The sequence below is a fragment of the Lates calcarifer genome, unplaced genomic scaffold (genome assembly GCF_001640805.2).
Source record: "Lates calcarifer isolate ASB-BC8 unplaced genomic scaffold, TLL_Latcal_v3 _unitig_1938_quiver_1276, whole genome shotgun sequence".
NCBI lineage: Eukaryota > Metazoa > Chordata > Actinopteri > Centropomidae > Lates > Lates calcarifer.
Window position 1 is genome coordinate 1 of NW_026115863.1, and position 20,443 is coordinate 20,443.

General features: G+C 39.9%; 3 protein-coding genes across 3 annotated transcripts; 1 reads left to right on the forward strand and 2 right to left on the reverse strand.

The window, feature by feature from the left end:
* Positions 1–738: 738 nt before the first annotated feature.
* On the forward strand, positions 739–1,433 carry LOC108891387 (interferon-induced protein 44; the record flags this gene model as incomplete). Its single annotated transcript, XM_018688512.2, has 2 exons — positions 739–926; positions 1,018–1,433. Coding segments are annotated over 2 exons (350 nt in total), but the record flags the coding sequence as incomplete, so codon positions are not given.
* Positions 1,434–4,154: 2,721 nt separating this feature from the next.
* Positions 4,155–7,488, reverse strand: LOC127139637 (transcobalamin-1-like). The gene is made up of 5 exons (XM_051067720.1): positions 7,387–7,488; positions 5,853–5,985; positions 5,620–5,755; positions 4,489–4,625; positions 4,155–4,405 (listed from the first exon to the last, which is right to left on the reverse strand). Exons 2-5 carry the CDS (start codon positions 5,923–5,925, stop codon positions 4,326–4,328), a joined length of 426 nt encoding a protein of 141 aa, XP_050923677.1. The 5' UTR covers positions 5,926–5,985; positions 7,387–7,488; the 3' UTR covers positions 4,155–4,325.
* A 1,518-nt stretch (positions 7,489–9,006) lies between these two features.
* On the reverse strand, positions 9,007–13,932 carry LOC108891386 (uncharacterized). The gene is made up of 2 exons (XM_018688511.1): positions 13,823–13,932; positions 9,007–13,605 (listed from the first exon to the last, which is right to left on the reverse strand). Exons 1-2 carry the CDS (start codon positions 13,920–13,922, stop codon positions 9,968–9,970), a joined length of 3,738 nt encoding a protein of 1,245 aa, XP_018544027.1. The 5' UTR covers positions 13,923–13,932; the 3' UTR covers positions 9,007–9,967.
* Between the last annotated feature and the right edge of the window lie 6,511 nt (positions 13,933–20,443).

Below are 20,443 nucleotides of genomic sequence, written 5' to 3' on the forward strand. Positions count from 1 at the left end.
TGGTTACTCAATTAAAGAGGGAACATCATGAGACATTCACAGACCGTTAAGAACATGGGACACTTTACTACCTTTCCAAATAAAGTACCATTATGAATTTCTCCATATTAATGCAAACTTATTTCACAACAGCAGCAACTTGACAAACGATATTTCAAAATATACTGCATACTTGTTAACCAAACACATGTTTAAAGAAACAAAAATATTATCATTTGTAGCAGGGCAATACAATAATTATGCACAATGGAAACAGTGACCTGTAAAATAGGACACACCCACTGATGTCACCATGGTTCACACTTCACACACTATTTTTTGGTTCCAGCTGAGAAGCAGCTTTTTGGGTTCCAAACCAATTTATTATTTTTTTTTTTTTTCAAAATTAGGTGCATGAACCAGACCAGAACCACTTTAAAAAGTGAAAGTAATGTCAGAATGTTGTGTTTATAATCCCAGTAATTATGTCTCTAATGTAAAACACCAGAGGGTTCAGTTTCTATCTTGCCTCATGATATTCTGAGCTGCAGAGACAGAAGAAGATTAAAGGCATCGACACTGTCGGGATCTTTTAAAAGCAGCTACAACCATCATTATGTGTTAAACTGTTTGACATGTGGAACATCTGGAACAGCCGTCAGTTTAACCAGAGACAGTCACAGTCAGACAAACATTAGTTTAAAGACCAGGTCTCCAGTTCAACTTAAACATCTGAAGCATCAGATACCCTGAAACCAGATCTCAGTGAGCCTCAGCAGATCAAGTCGTTAGTGAAAATAATCTGCAGCTCTACTCAGAACACTGAGCTAATCTCTGTGTCTGCAGGAATTCCTCAGATGGCGATCGTCACCAACATCGACACAGCCTGTGGTGAAATCGAAAAGGATCTGAAGAACGTCTATAAGAGCAAACACCTGAGGAAGAAGGTGAGTTGTTCTGTCGACGATGGTGTGATTGAGTTTTCTAAATGTTGTCTCCAGATGAGCAGAGGTCAGAACGTTGTTTCTTTAACATCAGATGAAAGACTTCAGCTCAGCTGTGGGAATCCCAATGAACTGCATCTGTCCGGTGAAGAACTACAGTGATGAGCTCGAGATCGATGATGACGTGGACTCTCTGATCCTGAGCGCTCTGAGACTCATGATCCACTTTGGAGACGACTTCATCGAGGACATGTGAAACCTATTTACATGTCCAGTGTCATCAGTTTGCTTTTATTGCAGCTGTCTGTGTCTGATGGGAGTTCATCCTTTCCTGCATTCACTTCCCACAGGGAGGACTGTACTGATACAGTTATACATACATCATGTAGGAGTGAGGTAACTGCACACTGATGAAGTCACAGATACAAAATATATTCATTATTTGACAACACTGATGGCAACATTTCAATCATGTTAACGCTTGGCTATTAAATATGCTGCTATTACTTATTTCAATTGTTTTTATTTAATTTCTTATGATCATTATTTTTGTTTTTTGCAGTGGTGGTTACAGATGTTTGTTAAAATGTTTAAAATGTTGCTTTCACTCTGAGTAAAGACGTCCTCATCAGTAAAGACAGTAAACACATGTTGAAGACACTGCTGCTGCTGGAGAACAGGTATGATTATAATGCTTGTGTTTGCTCTGAGAGGTCAACGACTCACAGAGTAATGTAAAAATGGAGCCACAGATCCTCATCACTGCTGTGCACCATTTCCAGAGCTCTGTGGTCCATGACTGATGATGGATCAATGGAACCCAGTGTTTCTGAGTGTAAGTCTTCTTTAGTTCTGTATGTATTTTATACACATTACCCTTTAAAATAGTGTCAAAGATCTACAGAATCATTTTCTCTTGTTTTATTGGCACAATGGAGCCACCAACAGTTCCTGTCCTCTGCTGAAACACATCACCTACAACAACACTGAAACAGTATAGTACAGAAAGGTCGTCTGCAGCTGGACACATCTGTTCATTGATCACCCTATCAATAATAACAGAGGTGGTGTTTCCAATCAAACATATGTGCTGTTTCAGTTGTGTCTAACAGTCCTTTGAGGAGACAGGGTTGTTCAGTGCAGCTAAACATCACTTCACAGCAGAGTCTGTGTTTTCTGAACTGTCTGGTGTATTTAATTTGAGGTGTGAAATATCCACTAATACTTTGACCCAGTTTAGTGTAGAAACTGAATGAGACAGTTGTGACTAAAGATAAGAGAAGAACAAGGAGCCATGGAGATGGAAGGTCTGGATTATCAGCCAACTACACTGAGAATCCTTCATCACACTGAGGGGTGGTTAGGGTTAGGGTTAGGGTGTGGTACTATAAACTCATGGGAGGCATTAAAGATGGTGATGAGATACAAACTGGTTGTGGCTTTGTAACATTTTATTTATGACATTATCACATCTAACATGTTCACCATGTCTAACAAACAGGAAATGACCTCCTCTCAGATCTCTGACAGTCAGTTTACTGTGTGTGATCTGATCAGTACAATTATTAAACGTGTCTGAGGTCATTCAGAAAGAGGTGAACCTAAACACAGCTCAGTGTCCACATCTGCTGCTCAGCTTCTGCTGTTGTATTTATAGACAAACACTCTCACTGTCGTCATTTTTTACTTTTGGTCATAGATTTACATTATATCACATCCAAAGTTTGTGATCAACTTTTTATTCTACTCATTTGAGGCATTTTAAAATGTTCACTATCAACATGTTTTGACTAGTTTTCCAACAATATACTGACTGAACCATTTTCCTCTTTAGACCCTCAGCTCTGTGTTCAGGCTCAGAGGTTCAGGCACTCAGGATGTGACATTAATATACAGAACCAGTCAAAAGTTTGGACACACCTTGTCATTTGATGGTTTTTCTTGAAACAAAAAAGTCTTAAACAAACCAGAGTATGTTTTATATTTTAGAATATAAAGCCATCATCAAAGCAAAAAGTAGCTCCTTTAAAGAACCCAGTTGACTGTGATACAGATGTTTAGGTAACTAATCTTTTGTTAGAAAAGAAGCAAATATTGATACGACACTGGCAGATTCTTCCACTGTCTCATATTAGACGACATGCAGAGCAGTTAGAGGATGACTGGTGTTTAGAAAATCTGTTTGCTTACTGAAGGACATGCTGCGGGATGGTGATACTTGTCTGTTTGAATGTAGCTGCCTCTATGCCTTCATTTGTCTGTATTAAACACTTTTACAGTCACAGTGTGAATGAACTATCTGATTAGTCTTGTTGGCTCTTTTTTCCTTGCTCTGTAAGAAGAGGCATATGGTTTCAGTGCTTTTTAATATTTAACACATGGAATTCCTGAACTGAAATCAGTTGGTGTAGAGTATAAAATAAAAAGGTGCAAACTTGAAGATGTTGGTGATGCTGAGACTGAGCAACGGTTGATTGGTACTAGGTACTGTACTTAAATTCAAATTTTATGTACTGGATTATTTCTGTTTTACAACACTTTATACTTTTATTTAACCACATCTCAGAGGCAAATATTGATTTGCAGATGCAAATGTTACCAGCAAAACATGAGTGGTTTAAAAACTGTTAAATGTTATTATAAATTAAACATAAGAGATGAAGTTAAGTCTGTCTTCTAACAATAGTCAGGTGTCCACATGAACAGTGGAGTAGGTTTTGCTCACTGTAATCATTCCTCCCTGTCTTTCAAAGTTTTAGTCTTTTTAATGCAAAAATTCCCTGTTTGTGTTATGATCCCTCCACTGCAGCACAGAAACACAGAGACAGAAGTTCATTCTACAAAGACAGTAACTTTGATTTTTTTATTAGCTGAAGAGCATCCAGTCTATCCTCAGTCTAACATGGAGGGTGAAGAAGTAGCACTGCACAAACCCTGTTTTCTAATGTGTTATCTGTAGCTCTGCACAGAACTTACAATGTGAGACACAGTGTGACACTAAAATGGAAAGATCGTTGGAGATCGGGTAAAACATCATTAGGTCCATGTCAGTGATACTTTGACACTAGTAGGGACATGTTGGAACTGTCTGTATCCAAATCTACAGCCATGCATTAGCCTGTTTTCTGTGGACCACAGGCAGGCTGGGATTGTGTTAAAGTCTTCAGGTAACATGTCGTTCTGTTTGACACTGACAGTGGAGGTGAATGGAAATCAAAGAAACATTTTACATTCAAGAGACAATAATGAAGTTTATTCTCCTGTGAGATTTTTCCTTTGCGAACCAGTAACATCAGCACATGGAAGCATAATTTATCCAGAAGTTAGAATCAATCAACATTATTTGCTTATTCATTTATGAAGTACACTGTTATCTAGACAGGTCCAGCGCTTGCTCTGATCTCATGTTGTACATTGGTTGTTGTACTTTGAAAACCTCAGAATGATTTTGTCATTTGCGCTGGGAATGTAACACCCAATACCTACAAATGAGATCCACACAGTGTATTAGAATCTGATGTGCAGTATAAATACAAGAAGAAAGACTTTTTCATAGTGGACTTGCCAACATCAGGTCTTATGGTTTTGTCATCTGGAGTCTCCACCAAGAGCTCCCAGTATGTGTGGTCTTCAGCACTTCCAGCCACACCATTCACACTCTCCAGGTATGGACCATAGTTTGGATCTTCTGTGTAGGTGAACCTGAACAGAATAACAATTTACACCCACTATAACAGCTGCCATCAACAGAGGCTGTACTCTTCAAATGTGGCTTAACTAATCAGGAAAACATGTTTAATCAGGTCAAAAAAAGGATCTCGACAATTCTCATCCAGCTAAGATTTAGCTTAGACTGATTAGTTAATCCTGGATGAAGTTATCCTGAATAACCGTGTGCTCATTTGGAAATAAAGGCTAATGTTTGACTGGGTATTTATATGATCCCACTCACATGAGGCAGGGTGGGAAACCTCCCAGCATGCACTGCAGTCCATGAGGAAACATTTCATTCACTCATTTGGAGCAGTTTAAGTCCCACTCCACTCCAACATGTTTTGTAGGTTTTTTTTTTCTTCAGTTGGATATTTGAGCTTTGATTGTGCAGAATGATGAAGTGATCAAAGTGTTCACACATGAGATCAATTTGTGACGTTACATCTAGTTTAGTTTACAGTCAAAGTGAACTGTTGACTGTTTCCAGCAGCTGCAGTGTTGAAATTAAAAATGTTTGTCTAGTCAGAGATTCCTTAATGAGGGGGACGGAGAGGATTTTAACATTTGTATGTCATTGACTTTATTTGTTCGAGGCCCCTGTCAGACACTGTTCCTACTCAAAGCTTTGTCTTTTGTACATTCTTTAATATTTTGTTTCATAACAGTGTATTCTCTGATAAATTATAACAAACTGTTGAACACCACCACCAAGACATGCAGTGAACAGAACTCTACAGACAGACAGAAATATTTACCCATGTAATAAAAGCTCAGTATTCTCTAGTCTGCACAGAGTCACTCAGCTCAGATTCAGTTCCTCCTGTGGAGGTTTTTCTTAAATAAAGTGTTTACTCACCTACAGTCACTGTGTAACTAACCACTGTCAGGTGCTTTTGTTTTTTAAAGTATTGTAATTCCAGCATTGCTGACAGTCATGTGTACAACAACTAGTTCTAGGTGGTAGTTGATTTTATGATCTTACTTAAAGTTTGCATTGGAGTTCATGAGTCTTTTCAGTGCACCCAGCAGGATCCCTCTGAAAACCACATGAGTGGTGTAAGTCACTGGTTTGGTGTTTGGTGACTCCACCACCACACTAATAGAAACTGGAGGATGGGCTGAGAGATAGACAACACTTTGTAAAGAGATTCTTTGAAATTCAATCCTAATAATACTCATTTGAAATAATGTTTTATTCGTGGTTTTGAAGTTTACACTCAGTCAGGGTCCCAGGAAGCAGCAGCAGCAGCAGCAGGGCTGCAGAGGACAGAGCAGGCATCATCATCATCAGCAGCAGCAGCAGCTGTTGGACAGTAGACTTAGCGGACTGTGAGCAGGATGGACCAGGCTTTAAATAAAAAACAGGAGAAATACAAAAGCACATTTATAGACATTGTATGACTAGTATTTCTCATACTTACCTGCTAAATGACCTGGTACGGCACCAACGGGGAACTTTGTGTGTTGTTGCCAGATTTCTCTGATAAACAGGAACGATGCTCGATGAACTTCTTCTGTGTTATTTTCTTTCTTCTTTTACCTCCCTGCTGCATGTCTTTTGACATGAGATTTTGGTTGTGTGTTGTATTATGTACATTATATATTATTATTATTATTATTATTAATTTTTCTAAGAAACCCCATGTACATCAGGCCGACAAGATGCTCGGCACTGGGCTCTTCTTTTTTCTCACTGGGTTTGGACGATTAAACATAACCATCTTTAACTTGGTTGTTTGTGTTCTAATCTCTCACCTGCTTTTTTATCCTAACCCTAAACATTCAGCTGGGATGCCTAACCCTGTCTTTATCTGGGGATATGTTCTGGATATTTGCACCTTGTCCCTCCACCTGTGGTTTTACCCTAACCCCAGCTGGTGGTTTTGGATGCCTAACCTTTACTGTCCTTGGTCTGGATCACTATCTTCTGATATGTGCAGGATAAAGTGATTTCTGTCATGTGTGATTACCAGTATCTGTCATGTCAGAGTGACAGTTTCAGCCCAGGTGGAAAACCTGTTCTGTTCTGGGAAACATTGCAATGGTAGCAACACTTAGAAACTCAGAACATTTCAGACCCACGTAACACCAGGAAGACAGAACGATCCTGACAGGTGATAGAAACAATTTGAAGATAGATGTTAACACAGTGCACTGGAACAGAGGTGACAGCCTCCCGAAGAATAGCTGCATTATAACACAACACACGTTATCACAACTTTCCTCCTCACGTATTAATTTGATGTTCATCTATCAGCACTTTGCTTGTGAAGCTTTCTAATTAACACAGTGAGACTTTATTCTCGGTCAAAAGTGGCGAGAACAGAGATGCTGGAAAACTTTTTACAGCCATGTTTTTATGGTACCGTTCTGCTGGACCCGGCCTGACCTTAACATCCTCTGTTTGGAGTTTATACATTTTACAACTGGTCTCTTTGGTTAATTCCTGATGCAGACATACATTAACACATACAGATGATTTTTAAACAAGTGTAATACCTTTAACAAGCAATTCTCTCTTTTAGCTAAAATGTCTGACTAGATAAATCAGTCTGTCCAAGAGCTGATTTAAGTGTTAAGCAGTTATTTCCTTAGTAATGGCACTGCCACGTTTCTCACAGATTCTAATGAATAAACCATAATTTAATGTCCAGAGATATTGTATTCATGACAAACCAAGTAAAGCAAGTATGATTTGCATTTGATTTGCAGTATGTCTTTAGATATATGAAAATATGAACTTACTCACCTTTCCTGTTGTAGAGGGAAGCAGGACTCTGCTGTAGCTGACAGGTGTTAGTTGAATACCTGACCTGTTTAAATACAGAGCTGGGAGACTCCTCCTTTCACCACTCCTTTCCTACGAACCTACTTACCTTCCAGGTAGGAATGCAGGGTACTATCCCCTGAATATTTCCTCATTCCTTTTCAGAGGAACATTCTGCTTTATTGAGCTGAGGACACCTGTCATTCAGTACCTGCCTGACAGGATCATTTGTGTGTGTGTGTGTGTGTGTGTGTGTGTGTGTGTGTGTGTGTGTGTGTGTGTGTGTGTGTGTTTCTTTCTGTGTGTGCAGTATATCAGTGGGGGTGGCCTGGGTGAGTGTATTATTCTTGGCCTGACTCTTTGTCCAAGTCTGGGCCTGGTTGAGATAAAGAGATAAAGTTAAAAGATGATGACAGGTTTCTATGTTTGGAGTCACTGCATGGTGATAATGTTTAATAAAAGTTTGTGACTCAAACTTTAAACCTTATGTTTTAATATTTGGAGAAACTGTCATTGTTTCTGTCAGTGGTTGTTGATCCTGTAGTAAAGTTCATGAACCTAATTATCATCTTTGACCTTATTCTCTGACACAGTTTCCATATCTGTTTTCAGAGGCCTGTGGCTTTTCTCTTTTTACTAATATGTTTTAGGTTTTTGTTGCTGACACTGTTCACTGCTGGTGATGACAATGGTTCCTTAGGCTTAAACCTCACTATAAAAGAACTAGAGCAGTTCCTGCAAAACTGACCTGTCCCAGTGGCTGAGAAGCTGACTGAAGCCATACTTGCCATCAAAACCAAAGAACTGTGGCTACAACATACTCATCATGGCTTGCTCTGATGGTGTCAAGCACAACTATAAATCTGCACAAGTGGAGCTGTAACAGTCCATCATTACTTTAAGACATGAAGGTCAGTCAATCCAGAACACTTCAAGAACTTTGAATGTCTTCTCAAGTGCAGTCCTGAAAACCATCAAACCTTATGATGAAACTGTCTCTAAAGAGGACCGCCCCAGGAAAGGAAGACCAAGAGTTACCTCTGCTGCAAAGGAAAAGTTCTTCAGAGTTACAGCCTCAGAAACTGCTGATGAACAGCACCTCAGATTAGAGCCCACATAGATGCTCCACAGAGTTCAAATAGCAGACATCAACTGTGTAAATCAGGCCTTCATCCTCGAAGATAGTGAAGGTTATTGAGTGAGGTTTACTCAGCAGTGAAAATCTGCAGCTGCAGAATCAACAGCTTTGAGTCAGAATCATAGAGCCCAGATCTGAGAACTATTCAGATAAATTAAATGGTTTTATTATTTATTTTTGTGTGATCATGTGTGTGATTCTACAGTCAGATAAATTCATTTCAAGTCAGTTTATGATAATATATAATTTTTAGTGCACAAAATCATGTAATGGAGATTTTCTGGAACTTTACATCATTGTTTTCATTACTCTACTTTTTTACCCTTTCAGACATTTAGTTGAACACACACACACACAGACACACACACACACACACACACACACACACACACACTCCCCAGACAGTGATCCAAACTGTGTGTTATTATTCAACCCCTAAAAGACCAGAGACCAGACCTGAGCTGTCGAGTGTCAATACAAGCAATTTTTATTGAGCACAAATCAAATGATTACATTTAGTCCAGCAGTGCAGGTCATGATACAGAGTGATAATCCATCACTAAACTCTCCAGGGAGTAAAATACAATAAAATAACACATGGCAGATAGTTATCAATCACTTAGACTGTCTCTTTAGATTTCTATCACCGTCTTCAGTGTGACAGAATCCCACAAAGAGTTGATTGAAGTACATGTTTGAATTTGATGTTTATTCCTTAACAGGTTTCAAAACCTCTAACACAAGTTACAGAAGACAGATAAGATAAGGCAGACTTATACTATATAATATGGCAATGATGTATGATACATTAATAGATTCAGATACACAGGAAAAGTTGAAAGTAAAATTAGAGCTAAACAGCAACAACCATAACCACTAAAGCTGTTAATTACTGAGACATTACTGTGACATATGATCTAACTTCAACATAATTACAACCAGTGATGAAAAATGAGAAGGTTGGTTAAATGAAGAAAGTAATGATCATCCTTCACAACAATCACACCGAGCTACACCTCATCTCACAGACAGTATCCCCACAGATAAGGCTTTAGGGGATTACATATGATAATGTAAATAACTACCTTGACTACAACCTAATAACCTTGATTTCATTATCATGAGGGGGCTTGGACCCCAAAACACCTAAGATATTACATCAGACCTGAAATCTAAAAAAAAAAAAAAGATTAAACCAGAAAAGTAAATGATATACGAGTTCATCATCAGGAATGTTTTTTTGCTGAGTTTTACATTTATCAACACATTGACACATCGATCTAATTGAAAATAAAATGGTCATGTCATAAAACTCATAATGTTTAAAGCACAAGCATAAATTAGAGGATTGTACACAGAGAAACTAAAATTACTTCTTACCGACTGCAAACAGACAATGATAACCTCTGTGTACTGCTGATTGTTTCACTTGCTCTTGTCAGAAGTAAACCAGTTGACAACATGGTTGAAAACCCCCTTAGCAGTAGACTTCATCTTCTTCCATTTTGATGTCTCTTTGTCAGTTAGAGTGAATCCCTCTGCCACCTTCTTCAGGAGAACTGCACCTTGTCTAACTTCGTTTAACTCTTTAATACGCTGTTTAAATCCAGGTTTGGCCTCTTGTTCCTCTGTCTGTATCAGGAGATCAATGTAATCTGGAGTAGCCAAAGGATCTGGGCGAAGTGCGATCTCTCTCAGACGCTGCAGGCAGTTTGTTAAAGTGTTCATCATTTCTACAACTTTCCCCTGCACCTGCTCATACTCTACTTCCAACTGTTCAATGATTTTCTCTGTATCCATCTTTTTCCCCAGAGCTGCCTCATATTTACTCTTTAGGTCCTGATACGTCCTCTTCTCTGTTACACGTTTTGTCTCCCATCGGTACTTCATGTTGAAATGATCGCTCCATACACATTTGCCTGGACACACTGTGCAGTTTCCATTTTTCATGGCAGCACACCCAAGTTTATGCTCATCTTTTGGTATCTGACAAGGATAATGGCAGGTATAGTTGCACCCATGGCAGTTGGTGACAAAGGTTCTTGGTTCCAGATCAATCTTATCAGATTTTTCAATCTCTACTTCATATTCAAAGTCCTCATTCTCCTTCATGTGGGTCTCGTGGTTTTCCAGTGCAGCTTTTGTGCTGTTTATTTCCTCCAGTTTTGACAGACCTTGTCGAATCATTGGCTGCAGCCCCTCAACAGTCGCCTCAAGCTGTTTGCGCTCTTGGAGAACCTCCTTTGTCAGGGTCAGACTCTGAGGTTGCATTGTATTTAGATGAGTGAAGAATGTATTCATGCTGGCTTTCCCCATTTTCCAGAACATGTAGTCAAAGTTGTCCTCATGCTTGACTCCTGTGTTTTCGGCAAAGAGGACAGAGTTGTTGAATTTAAAATTGAGAATAGACCCGTCTTCCTTTGTGGCACATGGGATGTTGGCAGCTTTGATGGCCTCCAGGACTGGGGGTGACTTGCCATCGGCAAAGGTGACCAGAGCAATGATGTTGCTGGCAATGTCCTTCCCAAAAATGGAGAGGATGGCTTCAAAGATGTATCTCTGTGTGTGTGTCAGACGAGCTAAAGCAGACTGCGCTACAAAGCACACTGCATCAATGCTATCAATTCCACTATTGACTGAGAAAAACTGTCTTATTTTTTCTGTTATTTCTTTGTCTTGTTTGATTCCTCTGGTGTCCCCAAACCCTGGAGTGTCGATGATTGTGAGAGAGTAGGGAACTTTGAAACCATCTGTGTGGTAAATCTGGTAGGCTGTCACCTCTGATGTCTGACTGCAGGCTTGTGTTTTATTGGTTTCTTCACTTATCAGTTTAAATCTCCAGTTGTCCTCCCAATCGACTCCAAGAATGTAGTTGATCATGCCGTTGATGAGGGTGGTCTTGCCAGATCCAGTTGCACCTACAACCATAATGGTTTTGTTTGATTGCTTTCCGGTTGGTGCGCTTCCAAAAACCTTTTTATTGACCTGACCAACTCCTGCTGGTTTCAGTTTAAGTAGGTAGACTGGTGGATTACCTTGGATGAGTGTGAACTTCTTTGCATCCAGTGGTTCTTTCTTAGTTTTAACCTTGAGTTCTTCACCAGGCTGACTTACTCCAACACCTCCATCTGTGCACATCCTGACGGAGTAGACTGCATCCTGTTTAAGGCTGTTCAGAGTGAATGTGTAGACCTCCTCTCTGGTCTCTTTACTCTGCCACTGACTGCTGTTCTCCTCTCTGAACTCAATGATGTATCCTTTCACAGATTCACAGCATTGGACAGACGGGTTGCTCCATGTCAGAGTGATGGAGTTTGCTTTCACTTCAGTGTCTTTTACCTGAGTGGGTGGACCAACTGCTGTGAGGGTTACAGCCCTGCAGACATCACTGCTGACAGCATAGCTGAGTTTACCCACAGCTGTGGCTCTGATCTCATACTCAGTGTCTGGCTTTAGTCCTGACAGAGTTACTGTCTCTTGGTTCTTCTTCACTGGGTGAGATGTCCATTCAGTGTCCTGCTGCTGTTTCTGTCTGTAGTCTACTGTGTACTCTACAGTGACAGAGTCTGGTTCAGATACTGTAACTGTGAAGCTGTCATATGATGCAGTGGTGGATGGAGTGGCAGGTTTTGATGGAGAAACAAAGCAGACTGCATCATCACACCCGTCTTCATATATGAAAATACACGCTCCAGGATGACTCTCAGCATATTTTGATGTAACTATGAATTTGGTGTCATCACTGTTGCTGGACTTCTTCAGTTCTCCAAACAGTTTCAGTTGTTTCCTCATTGTCTGTCGAGTATCACTGGAGAGCCAGTCTGTGTTCGTGTCCCGTAGATCAGAGGATCCAGCAGAGTCCACCATTCCTGCTGGTCTGAGATGATTGGACAGTTTGACCAGGAAACCATCAGGCTGGTCTACAGAGGTAAATGAAAAGCACACAACATTTCTGACATCTAAATCAGACAACAGGTCATCCAGATGGTCTTCCATTTTCACTCCTAGTTTGTCCAGCTGTTTAAGGAAGGATTTCAGAGTATCTGATTCCTTCCCTTTGGTTTTTAGCCACTGATCCAGGTCTTTGTTGTTGAATGGTGACCTCTCATGAGCCTTAAGGATTTCCTCAAGGACACTCTCCTCTTTCCCACCCCCTCGGATTGAAGGAAGCACTGACCCGAGCTTCTGCATGAAGTCAAGCTTGTACTGGCAACACATCTGCATCAAATCCTGAACCTTCTTCTCCATGGCAGGAAATGTTGTTGCTGCGGTGTCTTTCAGGAGGTCGCTGCATCTCATCTCTGTCCTGTTTAAACTCTCTATAGTTTCTGATGAGCACGTGATGAGAGCACGGCTGATGTCTCTTTGGAGTCTTGCCGCTCTTGAATCCAGCTTCACCAGAGGGTATAGCCACACCCTGAGAGGAACAGCATGTTCTCCATCCTGTCCCAGCAGGTCAGGAAGGGTCCTGTAAACTTTCACAGCATCAGTGAAGGACGTTGGGTTGGAGGGTAGCTTGAAGTCTCCGTGAAACGTGCAGCTAAATTTTTCTACTGCTGCTCTCTCTTTGTCATCCATGTTGAGTGAAGCCTCAGCATCTACTGTGAGGAATTTCAGCTTGTTGAAGGTGAGGTTAGCTTCTCCCTCCACTTGTTTTGTCTCGTCCTCTGATGATGATTCTCTGTCAAACACAAAGTAAGCTCCAGCTCCGTACAGGATGGCTGTGACCACGTGAGTGGCAGTGTCGTCTTCAAACACATTAGGATGAGATACCTGTCCATGAGCCAGGTGAGACATTGTCAGTGTTTCCAACTTTGTTGTTGCGTTGTACTGAAGAGTCACTCGAGCTTGTTTCTGAGATTTCTTTGTGTCTTGGAAATATTTTGCTGATCCTCTCACGTTCACCAGTCCTCCCAACAGACTCAGTTTAAGAGAGCCAGAGATCTTTAACAAATTGGACTTCTCCTCAATCGAATCTGATGCTGTGACATTAAACTCAGTATTATTTTGTTGTTGCACACTTGTATTCTTTTGTAGCTCCTTTAGATCCCATAAGGTTACACCTGTTGACCAATTAATGATACAGAGAAAAGTCAAAGACTTGAAATGCCACAGTTAAATGTGTAACAGTGAGCAGTTTAACATTCTGTTTTCCAGATTATATCTATTGCAACTTCTGAAGTATGTGTCACAATACTTTTGAAACTGTGTATTGGTTTGTTTACTCTTTAATTCACAATAAGAGGAAGTGAGATATTCAACACATCCATGAGGTCTGACCTGGAATGAGAGCATCCTTCCGGCAGTCATACAGCATGCCGAGCTGGAACGGTCTTCCCACAGCTGCAGTCTCTATGGTACCTTCACCACATGAGGCCATGGTGTCGATAAAGTTCAGCTGGAAAACAAAACACACAGTTCGCTTAATTATCACTACCTGTATCTAATGAAAAATAGCTCTCAAAGTGGTCGTGTTCTTTATTAGACATTAATTTAATTTTGGTGCAATACAAAGCCTCTCATTATAGTCGTACTGAGCTTTAGATGGATAGAGGACTTTATTGATCCCCAACAGGATATTGTAATGTTGCAGCAGCAATTCTCATAAATCAGAAAAACACATAGGACTTTTTTTAAATGCATTTGCTCTTATATTCTGAGACATTGTTTATTCATAAGACATTACATCATAAAAGTAAACTCTAAAATGTTTATTATTATGCACAATAACCTTAAACAGGATTTATAAAGATTTGTAAGTGGTGAGCATAATATGTTTATGTCATGGGTTAGGGAAATCCTGTTTAGTTCTACTTGATAGACATGTTGTGTATGTTCTGAGAGTAATCCTTTTGCTTCCAAAGTAATCCATTACAGAGGCAATGATGTAAATTGATTTACTTGATATTAGACAGGTTAAAAACATATATTAGTGATTATCTGGGTAAAGATTATGTTTGATTTAGTTTTGTATAAGCTAACAGCAATGCTAGAAGACATGATGACTGTTACAGCACAAGACAGCAATTTTTACGAATACACTAAAGTCCAAACATTTAGAAGCAAGTTTCTGTTCAGAATGCCTTTCTTTAAAACCAGTATGAGTTCTATGGCTTTTGGAATGTAATTACTGCATGATCAGACTTTCAGAGTCACAACTTCAGTGCAAAAGTAAAAAACAATTGACAGTTTGCATTATTCACTTTAGCTCTTTGGCTTTTGAGAGTTAGCACACAAAAATCCCAATAAATCTCAACTGTCTTCATATCTCTGACAGAAATGGCTAGAAAGCAACAGCCGAGTAAAGAAACAAGAGCACAGATTTTGTACATTGAAGAAATAGGGATACGCTGAGAGAGAAATTGCAAAACGCCTAATGGTGTCCAAAAAAGGAGTTCACTACATCCCGAAGAGACTAGAAGAAAGTTATGATGATAGAAAAAGGTCTGGAAGAAAGATGGTTACTACAAAACAGAAGATAAACATATCATTGTCACCAGTAAGAGAGATCAGCAAAAAACAGCACCACAAATAAGGGAAGAAATGAACATGACCAGGTCAAAACCCATATCTCTGACAACTGTGAAAAGACGTTTGAGAAAGGCTGGTCTGAAGGGTTTTGTATTTGCAAAAAAACACTACTTCATCCACAGAACAAGAAAAAGAGACATGAGTGGGCAAAAGCACAGAAAAATTGGACCTATGATGACTGAAAACATTTGAAAACTATTTGGTTCAAATCGCAGAGTCTATGTCCGCAGATAAACCGGTGAACGTCACCATGTGTAAAACCAACAATAGAGCATGGAGGTGGTAGTGCCATGTCATGGGGATGTTTTGCAGGTGATAGGGTAGGAGATTTGTTTGAAGTAAAGGGTATCATGAAGAAGGAACAGTACCACTCCATCCTCCAGCATCATGCAGTTCCATCTGGACTAAGACTTGTGGGTCAAAAGTTTGTTTTGCAGCAAGCTCTGTCTGGGTTGCAAGACAAAAAAGAAAAGGAAGGTGTTGTTTGAAAGATGGTTTGCCCCCTCAGTCCCCAGACCTCTGTCCAATTGAGCTGGTGTGGGACGAATTGGATCGATCAGTCAGAAAAGTGCGTCCCATGACTCAGCAGTCTCTCACTGATGGACTTAAGAAAGTTTGGAATTTTATTTTTTACCTTAAAAAGCTTGTAGGACGAATGCCTCGTATATGCCAGGCTGTTGTTAAAGCCAGAGGAGGTTACTTTGAAAAAAAAAAAAGTCTAAGCAAGAAAAACCCAAATACCTGATAATTATAGTAAAAATGTATTCTGATAAGTGACTCTTTAAATAATAATCATGTGTATTTTGTTGCAATGTATACCAATGAAACTATGATGTTTTTTTGCAGAAATTTGATCTTGCTTTCAAACTTTTGGCCTGTAGTGTACGTAGAATACAATGTTTGGTTAGGAATACAGACACTCAATGTTTTTGTATTGTTTTTATCTACAGTAGCATGTTACTAAAGTTTTATGTTTTCAGCCCAGACACTTTTCCAAATTAACTAACCTTCACTTGTAAATAAACCCTTTTCAAACTTTCCTCACCAGTGGATAACAACCTTAAACTGGGACTGCACTGATTCTGGTTTCTAAAGAGACTCTGTTAGTTTCTATTTATTCACCCAGTGTAGGTTGGATGAGCCTAAATACTCACTCACAGCAACACCTTACTTCACTCTCTGTTGAATGTTCATACCTATCCTGGGTAATTACCTAACACTACCTCAGTCTCGTACCATTAGCCTCTGTGTTTGGTGTAATGGTGTCTTTGTCTGTTAATTAAAATTTAGTTGCATTTAGGGGCTAGGGTGAGTGTCAGTAAGGGGCGGCTTTAATAACAAAAGGAGGTCTTTTACAGTCTTTAGGTAGATGAAGTCCAAGTCCAAAAACCCAAAACTCAAGGATCCAAATGCAACCAGTCCACTACACTGGGTGGTAGGAAAACACAGACTAACAAGAGATCATCACACAACACAGGTGAACAAGCACAAACAATACAAGACTCTACACTGAACAGCAGAGAGACAGGATTATATATACACAGGAGAAAAGACAAGTAAAAACACCAGAGACAAACCAAACCAAACTAAGAAGCGAGAATCACTCAGGGATATAGACATTATTCCATTTCAGAAATGTAGAATTTATGATCTGTTAGGATATGTTAGTGCAGTTCTCCACGTCTCTTAAAAAACTGGCTAAAGTTATGATGGTTATAAAGTGTAACTCAGGACAGATTCTTCTTTCAAATACTGTTGTCATTTGGCATGGAGGTATGAAGCATTATGAATACTGGAGGTGTAGTGTATAGTTGGTCAACAGGTATGTGATGTGCAAAGAGTGAAGTGAAGTACTGGAATAAGCTAGTGATTTTAAAGAAATATGTGGAAATGGTATTATCAGTATTTACTGTTCAAAGAAAACATGTGATATATGTGTGTTAAAGGCCACCATGTGAGAGTAGATGTTAGTGTTCACTGCATGCATATTTTGTGTCACGAGGTCAGCTCCTTGACCTGTCTGTCTGTTTGTCTCTCTGTGTTGCCTGCCCCTCCCCCTTGCTCTCTGTCTCTCCTGCTGGATCTGCCACTCCACACCTGCCGTGCCTCTACGATCAAGCTCACCTGTTTCCTATCAGCCCATCACCCAGGATGTACTTAATCCCTGCTCCTGCCTTCAGTCCCTGCCAGATTGTCACTCCTGTTCATGGTTTGTCTAGAGAGAAGTTCGGCTCTTCTAGTTTTACGCCAGCTACTGCTAAAGTACTAGTCTGTTCATTACTTACCCTGTGTTCTCTGTTCTGTTTTTGCCTGCCTGACTGCCAGCCTGCCTACCAGCCTACCTGCCATTCCCTCCAGTCTGCCTGCCACTCATTATTCATATTCTCCATCGGGACCAGCACCAACAGCAGCACAACCTTTCCCCACCCCTGGACTCCTTCACTTGCCGCAGCACCCCTCTCTGGACCAGCACTATCCTGACCCCTTTTCACCACCAATTCCTAAATAAACGTTGTTTGTCTTAAAGCCTGTGTTCTGCTATTGGGGTTCCAAGCCTAGTCGTGACATTTTGTGTGAAAAAAAATGAATCAAGGAAGAGTTAAGAAATAATGGTGTAAAAATAAAAGGTAACTTAGTTTTTAAAAAAATGTAACCAGAACAGGCCAGAACATAATGGAGTAAAGCAGAGAGAGAAAAGGCCAAAAGAGGACAGGGTCTGCCCTGGCATAACCCTGTAAGCTGGAGTGCAGCCAGAAGAAAAGCCCAGGTGCTTTCCAGAAGACAGTGGCCTTGATGATAAGCTAATAGTGTATTTTAATGAGGTGTCCAAGGATGGACATTTAAATGAACCAGTGTTTTAATGGTGTAAATTGGACAGAACAGTAAAATAATCAGAGAGGTGTGGAAAGTCACAGCCAAAACTGTATAAAAGAGGGACAGAGCCAGTACAGTTTGGGGCTCTTCTGGTGTATCTTGTGTGCACTGTGAACTGTTCTCGGGTTTCTTTTTCGACAAATAAACTCTGCTGCCTTGGACACTGCCGACTCCTGATAATTTTTGAACATCTGAATCAGGCTGAAGATCACGGCCCAGTGGTTTGGGACTTTAAACTCAATCCATGTCAGAGGTATAAAACAGTATATCCACCACTTATAATACTTTATAAATCATGTTTTAAGTTGTGCATGATAAGAAACATTTACTGAGAGGTTTACTTTTATACATGTGTTGTAATATCTTGTGTCTTATGTCTTATAATGTCTCAGAGACACAACCTTCACAGAAAGTGTTACCAGTCATTCAGAATAAATGGCAGTGGTGGGAGAAGTTTTCTGATTTGTTTTACTTTGGTAAAAATAGAAATAGCACATTATAAAAATCCTGCATTAGAAACATTAACATTACTTACTTAATTACTTAAACACCAGTGGGTAGTTTGTCAATCCACCCCATGGACCAATGAAGAAATAATTCATCTGAATTTTCAAGCTAACTAATAATCACAGCTGTAAATTCTGTATCAGCCTTTGGATTAAGTGCTGTGGACATTTGCTTTATCTACATACATGTCTACACACCCAGATATTAGACACAGCCAAAGGTTACATCAGTCATGTGTCCTTCATTTTTCAGTCATGTAATGTAATAAACTTTAAAAGTAACTGCATTAAATACTGTATTTTTTATTGATGTTGTTTTTGAATTCCACTCTCAAAGATTAGTCATTTGATTTGATATGCATTGATTCTGTATCTGCAATAATCTACCACTGATCTTTATATGAACATAAATCAACTTTCCGAACCCTGTGGTTTAATTATATGTTACTATAGGTGTTTGTTTTCTTGGTTTTGAGCCTTCTGGGTTTTTTAAACATCACTGGTTTATTATGTTTCAGAGAAACTGATGGAGACTTCTGTGACTGAGTTCAGCTGAAACATGAGGCACAAATTGAAAACACAACGTTAAACCAGTAAAAATTATGTTAATGAAGCTCAGAATAAAGACTGTGTCAGAAACACATGAATTCATACTTCACATTATATGTTAGTGCACAGCAATCAGTCTGTACTGTCACTATATCCAGACACTGTGTGACAGCTGAAACAGCTCAGCTTTACTCTCAGAGATGCAGAGGGTGGCAGGTAAGAGGAGACAGGTGAGGGATGAAGTCAGCAACAGGCAGGTAAACACACCAGGTAACAGGACAAAGGAGGCCCTGAAAGGCATCGTCCTCAAGCAGACAGGAGGTCAGAAAGAGACGGGGACAGCTAACATGGAAAGTCAGAGTTACAGCTGGGAGGGCAGAGAGTCTGACAGAGAGCTGGGTGTGGGGAATCAGGTGAGGGGAAAAGGTGGAGAGAGTGTTACTGCAGAGCAGGAGGGAGGGGCAGGATCTGACCTAAAACAGAAACTGGAAGACAAACCACTGAGTCCAGAATGACAAGGTCCAGTTTAATTTCAACTGATTGGTGGGTTTTGTTTTATTTATTTTTTTTTGTTTGTTTGTTTTTTTGAGGATTGTACAGAAACTGGAGGTTTGTGTTTGATATTTATGAAGAGTTTTAATTTGTGAGGCTTGTTCTCAGACCTGCATTAAAGCAGTGAAGAGAGAAACCTCAGCCTGTCAGGTCTCTGAGCAGTAGGTGAAGATATCGCCCTCTTGTGGTCAAATCGGTTTCTACATCCTCCTACTGCTGCTAATGGCTGCTGAAGTCAGTATAATAGATTATGATGAGGCCTGGACAACAGATGATGTATGATATATACATCATCATCATCATCATCTTGTCTCACTGTGTCATCAAGTGTTTCCTCTGCTCTCACACCTTTAAGGTTAAAGATCTTCTCACATGCTGATGACAGTTGTTCTAAAATGAGAAATGTGCAGCAACTAATATTCCAGCTGACACATGAACTGAATATATAAAAGTCACTGAACACTGGTGACGTGTAGCACATCTCATTGTTCTGTCAAGGATGAAGAGACTTGTTAAGAACAGATGAGTCTCCATCATGGTCGTACCTACGCTGACAACAGCATCTCCTCGTTTTATAAAACAGATGTTAGTGAGAAATTCAATCATCTCAACTCAGTCATTATTATTATCTTAAATATATGTGTTGTAAGAACTGTGACGTGCTAAAGATATTCAGCTGCCAGTCTGTAGCCTTTGGTACTGTGCATTGGAGGGGTGATGTCATCTCTTAACCATGTACTCCATTACTTTGCTGGATTACTAGAACGACAACAAGAGGTCAGGATTGATCCAGCGTCCCTCATCATGGTATCTACTTGTAGATTAGTGTTTCTAACATCAGGGAGTTGTTGAAAAGTATCAGACAATCGTTGAAGAAGCTTTGGATCAG

Excerpts from the sequence above, each read along its gene's own strand:
- LOC127139637 (XM_051067720.1), bottom strand. The coding sequence starts at position 5,925 with ATGATGATGATGCCTGCTCTGTCCTCTGCAGCCCTGCTGCTGCTGCTG. Across the intron at positions 5,756-5,852 it reads TCCTGGGACCCTGACTGAGT|CCCATCCTCCAGTTTCTATT; the intron begins GTAAACTTCAAA and ends TCTATCTCTCAG. Across the intron at positions 4,406-4,488 it reads AACCATAAGACCTGATGTTG|GTATTGGGTGTTACATTCCC; the intron begins GCAAGTCCACTA and ends TCTCATTTGTAG.
- LOC108891386 (XM_018688511.1), bottom strand. The coding sequence starts at position 13,922 with ATGGCCTCATGTGGTGAAGGTACCATAGAGACTGCAGCTGTGGGAAGA. Across the intron at positions 13,606-13,822 it reads GAAGGATGCTCTCATTCCAG|GTGTAACCTTATGGGATCTA; the intron begins GTCAGACCTCAT and ends ATTGGTCAACAG.